Raw genomic sequence first — 7,396 nt, forward strand, 5'->3', positions numbered from 1 at the left:
TATATATATATATATATAAAGCCTATATAATTTAAAGAAAAGATTTCATGCTTCAATACTTTCTCATGTCACAGCTTAATATGCAGAGACCAGTGACCACCATTTGCAGGTTTATTCCTCCGAAATGTTTGTTTGAGCATCCCGACCAACACAACAGGGCATCAACCAATGGTGTGAGTTTGGAGGCGGGACTATAGAGACTATATCTCCCATGAGATTTTTTTTGTAGTTTATTTTTTACTGTTTGATGTTATTGCTGATCCTTGCAGGATCCTTCCCACAACCCTTGAACATTTTTTTTCTCTGTGTGAGAAGGTGATCGTGTATTGACTAAGATCCTGGCCTACTTGGCTGTTAGGATCTGGGTCAGTCAGATATGGCTGATGTCTACTGGCCTGGAGGGGGATTGGAAGCGCTTTACTGGAGTAGAGATACATCAGTGTTTATGACTAGGAGTGTGTTACTCCTCTTGCTCTGGACAGATGATGTAATTTCAGCAAGAGTTGTTTATATGGGTGATGATGTTTTGATTATAAGCATGATGATGTCAGTGCTGTTTAGCGAGAATAAGCATTAAAATGAATGAGTCTCAATCTCTCACACAGATTGTTGGGCCCACAGGAGCTGATATACTTCAAGCCGTTGGTTTTACTCGACTGTGTCATGGCTATATTTGATTTGTCGATGCTCGCTGGGAGCACAGAATCGCTTTGTCTGCCAGCTGGCATTAGCATCAGATGGATGCCCTCACTTTTGTCATTTGGCAGTTTTGCCATAATTTATTGTGTTTGACTGTATAGAAGGTTGTTAGCAGGGTGAGGTGATGAATTTGCAATGCCACCAAGTGTTTTTCTTCAAATGCAAGCTGTTTTGAAAAGTGCCTACAGTGCTGGATTGCAAGGAAGCCACCTAAAACCAGATGAGATTGTGTTCATAATTTAGGGTTTCTGTTTGAAAATGTTATATAATCAGTTTGAGAAAGAGATGTGCAATTCACTAACAAAGAACATTTTTGTGAAGTAAAATTAGGGTTTAAGTGAACAAACTCTTCCTCAAGTTTTATGGAAAGGATTCACTTAATGTTCACTTAAAGTTATTCTTTTAAACATATTAATAATTAGTTTTAGAAAACTTTCAAAGTAATATCTATTTTCATGATGTGCATTATAATGTTGTGATGCTTTAATTTATTTGTAGCATTTAAAGTTATTAATTTTATTTTTTAGTGTTTTATTTTTAAATTATTTAGACAAAGTAGAAACATTTTTACTGAAAGTGCATTAATGGGCATTAAAACAAGTTTCTCCTGAAAAAATATTAGAATTATCAAATATCAATTTTGTATGTAATTGTTATTTTTATTTATTTATTTTATTTGTTTGTAAAACTAATATTGTTAAATTGTTGGATACAATTCACTGAAGTGTAGTTAAGATTATTTTAAGATAATTTTATATTATTGTAGAGTTTTTCCATGAATATAGCCTTTGATGCTGATATGGCCTAAAATGATTGATAGATAGATATTGATATAGATAGATGGATAGATAGATAATTATCAGGTACAGACAGTAAATGCTATTACACTTTTTTGTTGCAAGTATTTGCATTTCTTTAAAATGGTATTCAATTAAATCTTGTATGATAAAGAAAATTTATGAAAGTACTTTGTTTTAGTTTAGATTGTTTATATGGTCGACTCACTCCTTTTTGTCCCTCTGTCAGTTTGACTGGTGTCAGTCTGCGATTAAGCGTGCCCGCGTGTCCAGCTCAGCGCGTCATGCCCAGCCCTGGTGGCAGAGCCGGCGGTCGGTGGTGTGCTCTGTGAGAGGAAGGGAGTTCCGCCCGCAGCAGCAGCATGAGTGGAGCTTCCAGCGGAGTCTGCGCGGATTCGCTGCCGGACGCATCCCAGGAATCCTCAGAGAGAGAGAGTTCTCCCTCGGCCGCCTTAACAAGGTGTTCGCTTCCCAATGGCTCAATCACAGGCAGGTGGTATGCGGGACCAAATGCAACACGGTGAGATGGTTTCTGATTAGTACTTTAGCATGAAATTTTATTAATGCAGTATTTATGATCTTCAAGATATTACTGGTCTTTGTGCCATTTAATTCTTAAAAATATTTAAAAGTTTACTGTTGATGTTGGTTGTAATTTGGGAAATAGATGAGAATATTATTTTGATATTATATTTTTGCTCAGTTTTTTGCTTTCACCCCATACATGAACAGGATGCAAGTTACTTTTTATTCTCTGTATTTGCTTATCTTTATAAAACAAACAAAAAAAACATTTAATTTTCCTGAGACACTTTCATAATGTTCTGCATATGAATTGGGTAAATACATTTTTAAAGATTAGGTAATGGTGCAAAACAAAAATTTCCAAGAGAAACATTAAAGGGAAGTAGACCTACCAGCAGAGTTAATTATAGTTAACTAAAACCATTAAAAAAACATTTTCATTAAAATACATTTGTCTAAATAAAATAAAAAAATTAAAGTGTAACTTGATGTACTAAAATAAACTGAAACTGAAAATAAAATGTTATATTATATTAATAAAAATATTAATAAAAACTATACAAGTATCTCAGTGATGCTGAAATAATGCACTAGTACACAAACGCACTCTACAGCAATATTCCATGTTAGAAAAACTATTGACAACTACTGTATATAATAATGTCAAGTCATCTCGTACATTGATGCTGTTAATAGTCTAACTTGATAAATATTCCTTTAAATGTATAGTTCACCTCAAACTTAAAATTCTGCATCTAAATGATGCTTTTCCATATAACGAAAAAGAAAGGCAACTGTCAAGCTCCAAAATAACATACAAATACAGTAAAAGTTGTCTGAACGTACGCTGTATGCTTCTAACACTTCTGAAGCCGTGTGAAATAGTTTTATATTTATTATCTCTTAGTTGCAATCCTCTTTTAGATGACTTTACTAATCTTGTTTTTCTTTATGATTTCTTAGCTATTTGTGGTGGACGTCCTCTCGGGACAGATAACCAGGATACCCATGCTGAAAGACAGAGAGGGAAGGGCAGAGGTTTCCCAGGGTTTGAGTGGAGTGGGAGGCAATTTCCACTTCCACAATCCAAGATCAGTCGGCGGTCTAGATGTCCAGCAGGGATGTGGCATCCACGCCATTGAGCTGAACCCCTCTCGTACATTGTTGGCCACTGGAGGAGACAACCCCAACAGCCTGGCAGTGTACAGACTTCCCACTCTTGACCCTGTCTGCGTCGGGGATGTGAGTTCGGCCTTTGCTTTCTTTCTAGTTGTGCAAGTAGTGTAAATGTCAAGTGGTTTAGTGGCCTCAGCCTTTGGCTTCATAGGGCTCAAGTGCTCTTAGTGGCTAGCTTTGGCTAACACAATGAAAACAATTCTGGTATGCACTGATGAAGTATTTCTCTAGACTCAAATTGGTTCTGTATTTCTGACAGGATGGACACAATGACTGGATATTCTCCATTGCGTGGATCAGTGACACCATGGCAGTCTCAGGTAAGAAGCTTGCAGATCCAGTTTTGAGTAACACTGTGTGCTAACACATTAAGTGCTAGTGCACATTTCAAGAAACCTGTCAAGAATTGCCAGTGCTATATTTCACCCCAAGAGCAAAGAGAGAAAAGAAATGGTAAGTAAGTTTTGTATAAAGAAAATGGGGCCCTGTTTAGGAACATTAAAGATATTTGAGATTATTTTCATTACAGTTTAGCACATCACTGCCCCCATTTCTCAGTAAAGTAATGTGAAAGTGACTCATACTTTTTTTTTATATGTTATAATTTTTTTATACATGCATATACAGTATAGAAAATTCGAAATTTATTCTGATTTAAATAAAGAAAAAAAATGTGTGGACGTGATTGTTTTCATTTGTGCATTACAGTAATGAGAATTACATTTTAAATTATAATAATGATTTTCTTTTCGTTGTCAGTGCAAAAAACTATATATATATGTGAATTTTTATCCTAAAATCTCATTGATTCACATTTCTGTCACACATAGCTGCATACTTAAGCATGAAACATTGCCTGTGATTTGCTTGTTGCACAAGCAGTTGCTCTTTTGCCTGTGATTTTTTTTTTTTTTGTAATTTTCACTTTCATTGAGGACAAAAAAATCTGATGCTTTAAACCTGTGCCTTGTTAGGATGAGGGGTTATGGTATCACATCTTTCTCTGAAATACTGAAATACAGCCAGTGTCCTTGTTTCTCATATCAATTCAAATCACAACATTTCATGTCCATTCATTTATTTTTAAGAATTTGTGTAATTGGCAGGATAATGTACAGTCAGTCAGTTATTATTACAAAATAATCCTGTTAAATGCTATACAAGACCCTTCTACTTCCCTTGACTACACATTCGGGGTTTATTTTGCGATTAATGATACGGTATCTCTTATGTGTTGTGCACAATTAGATGTTGTTCATGGTGTACAGATTCTACTGTTCAATTAAAGAAGAATGAATCTTTTATTCACTGGAGCAGGATCTCGTGACGGTTCCATGGGTCTGTGGGAGATATCAGAGGAGGTGCTGACTCAGGCCGAGAAGTGTCAGAATGTGGAAGGTGTTCCTTGTTACTCCCACATCTCTCACCGTGCTCTCAAGGACATCCCGAAAGAGTACACCCACCCCTACAACTGCAAAGTGCGCGCACTGGCCTTCAACAACAGCCATAAGGTTAGCCGCTGTCCTTGACTCATGACTGAAAATTGATTGCTTTGTGCGTTATTCAAGCTCACCGTTTCTCTGCTTTTATCTCCTTCATTCATCCATAAGGAGTTGGGTGCTGTTTCTTTAGATGGATATTTCCATCTGTGGAAGGCAGAAGACAACCTGTACAAGGTACAGTTACTACTATCAGCATTTTTCTCTCATATTTTTCAAGCTCAATATTTGTAGATTTTTACAATTGTCTAATTGTTTTTCCCATGTAGGAGCTTTCTATCAAACTCCCTTACTGTAAGGAGAATGTGTGTCTGGCATACGGTCTGGACTGGTCTGTTTATGCAGTCGGCTCTCAGGCACACGTTTCCTTCCTTGACCCCCGGCAGTCATCTCAGAACATCAAATCCGTGAGCTCCAGGGAGCGTGGCAGTGGTATGGTTTTTTCCCCTTCAAAGATAGTTAAAAAGTTGTAATATGCAAAGCAAACTGGTGCTCAGTTTTGTTAATTCTCTCTTAGGTATTCGCTCTGTGAGCTTCTATGAACACATAGTGACGGTAGGCACTGGCCAAGGTTCCCTGCTCTTCTACGATATCAGGGCCCAGCGTTTTCTGGATGGCCCATCCAGCTCACCCGGCGGGTACCGGAATCGCACAGCAGAGGGCATCCTGAAACTCAGCACAGGAAGAGGATGGCTGGTAAGATTGTCCATTTTGACCCTTTTTTGACCCAGGTTCTCTGTCTTGCATGTAGGGGTGTACGATATATATTGTTTGTGATGATATCATAATTGTTGTTTTATTGATATGCGATTTGACATTATCAAGTATATCGCAAAAACCAAACAAAACACATCTACAGAGTGCACGCATACATTACAAAGTCTAGTAGGTTAGACTAGTGCGTGTGCGCATTTAGAGTGTGTTCTTTCACTGCATGATTCAGTCTGTTAAACTGCATTTAGAATGATCACAAAATTCAAGATATGGGGGGAGAAAATGTACATATTTGTATAATTTCATATAGTTAAACAATATCACATGAAGAGTGCCATTTATTTCTTCAAAAATCAGCATGATTACAAATATGTGATATAAACAAGAAGTTAATATTAACAGACTTACGTTTTAGACACCATATTGCCTGTTTTTGCTCTGTTTTGCCAACAAAAATAATTCTAAATACAGCCACAGCACTGTTTTGCGTCTCTGAGCAACATGATGGTGTTTCATTCCTGAATGAATCACCCGTTTAAATGATTCGGTTCAATCGCAATGACTCGCTTGTTAACAGTGACTTGCTGCCACCTACTGGCGGTTTTAATTTCACATTTAAAGTGTCTTATTTTAAAAAAATAATTTCTATTGTCAGTATCCAACGTTTTATGTCTAAAATATCAAAACATTATTTATGCATTTGTAACTGCAGGTTCAAGCATTCCATGTCCCTCCAAGCTGCATTAAACAGTGTGTAAATATATCTAAATTCCCTTTCAGATGCAGCTTCTGTGTTTCCTCTGCATTGCAAAGATGAATTAAGGAATACATCAACTCACATGTGCTCAGGGTGTGCTAGCGATTAGATCAAGTCAACAGTGCGATTAGATCAGCATTGGGGCTCATTCTTGAAGCAAAGTTTTGCCTGAATGGTGATTAGATTCACTGTTTTGGATCGCTGTATTTAAGCTGAGAATGCACATTGACACGTTTGTGTGTGATAGAGTAAACAGTAATGGCACATGCAGCGGCAGCCTCCCCCGGGTCCTAATGCCCTTTCGGTAAGGAGTTTTAATTCCGCAGGGGGCGCTGTTGGCCTACTTCTAATAAAATGAAGGCAAAATACACAAATAATATTTAGACTGTTTCTGATTAAATAAAGCAGTAATTGATGCCATAAAATCATGAGTATGTTTTGATTTACAGGTCAGAAGCTATAGCTTACATTAACAAAAAAAAATAAAAAACGACACTTAAATTAAATAATATTTTATATACTGATTTATTCATTAATGTGTAATATGTTTGATTTTTTTAAAACAAATTATGAGCTCAATTGTTTATTTAATTCTAAAAAATAAGTTATTGTTAAAAACTAACCAAAATTTAAAATAATTATATATCGGCTATCGGCCAAAATGAGTTGAAAATTATGGTGATTAGATTCACTGTTTTGGATCGCTGTATTTAAGCTGAGAATGCACATTGACACGTTTGTGTGTGATAGAGTAAACAGTAATGGCACATGCAGCGGCAGCCTCCCCCGGGTCCTAATGCCCTTTCGGTAAGGAGTTTTAATTCCGCAGGGGGCGCTGTTGGCCTACTTCTAATAAAATGAAGGCAAAATACACAAATAATATTTAGACTGTTTCTGATTAAATAAAGCAGTAATTGATGCCATAAAATCATGAGTATGTTTTGATTTAAAGGTTAGAAGCTATAGCTTACACAAATAAAAAAATCACAAACATGACACTTGTAAATTAATAATTCTATATATATTGATTTATTCATTAATGTGTAGTATGATATATTTTTAAAACAAATTATGATTTCTAAAAGTTTTTCAGAATTTTTACAACTCTTTTGCTTTAGACCATCTACAAATGTTAAATCTTAAAATAAAATGTTAAGGTTAATACTGCATCTTTCTGAAGAAAAAAAATGCAGCAATTGATATATAGTTTATTTATAGTTATTTTCAAA

At 36.0% G+C, this 7,396-nt stretch overlaps 1 protein-coding gene across 1 annotated transcript in view; it reads left to right on the forward strand.

The window, feature by feature from the left end:
• LOC107739683 (DDB1- and CUL4-associated factor 12-like) overlaps positions 1 to 7,396 on the forward strand; it is a 14,489-nt gene that overhangs the window by 3,478 nt on the left and 3,615 nt on the right. Inside the window, exons 2-8 of the mRNA XM_016551877.1 lie at positions 1,726 to 2,016; positions 2,985 to 3,263; positions 3,457 to 3,517; positions 4,515 to 4,708; positions 4,808 to 4,873; positions 4,966 to 5,128; positions 5,214 to 5,392. Of these exons, the coding sequence (XP_016407363.1) occupies positions 1,726 to 2,016; positions 2,985 to 3,263; positions 3,457 to 3,517; positions 4,515 to 4,708; positions 4,808 to 4,873; positions 4,966 to 5,128; positions 5,214 to 5,392 (1,233 nt within the window). The remainder of the gene's footprint in view (positions 1 to 1,725; positions 2,017 to 2,984; positions 3,264 to 3,456; positions 3,518 to 4,514; positions 4,709 to 4,807; positions 4,874 to 4,965; positions 5,129 to 5,213; positions 5,393 to 7,396) is intronic.

The sequence above is a fragment of the Sinocyclocheilus rhinocerous genome, unplaced genomic scaffold (genome assembly GCF_001515625.1).
Source record: "Sinocyclocheilus rhinocerous isolate Xijiao unplaced genomic scaffold, SAMN03320098_v1.1 scaffold585, whole genome shotgun sequence".
Lineage (NCBI taxonomy): Eukaryota > Metazoa > Chordata > Actinopteri > Cypriniformes > Cyprinidae > Sinocyclocheilus > Sinocyclocheilus rhinocerous.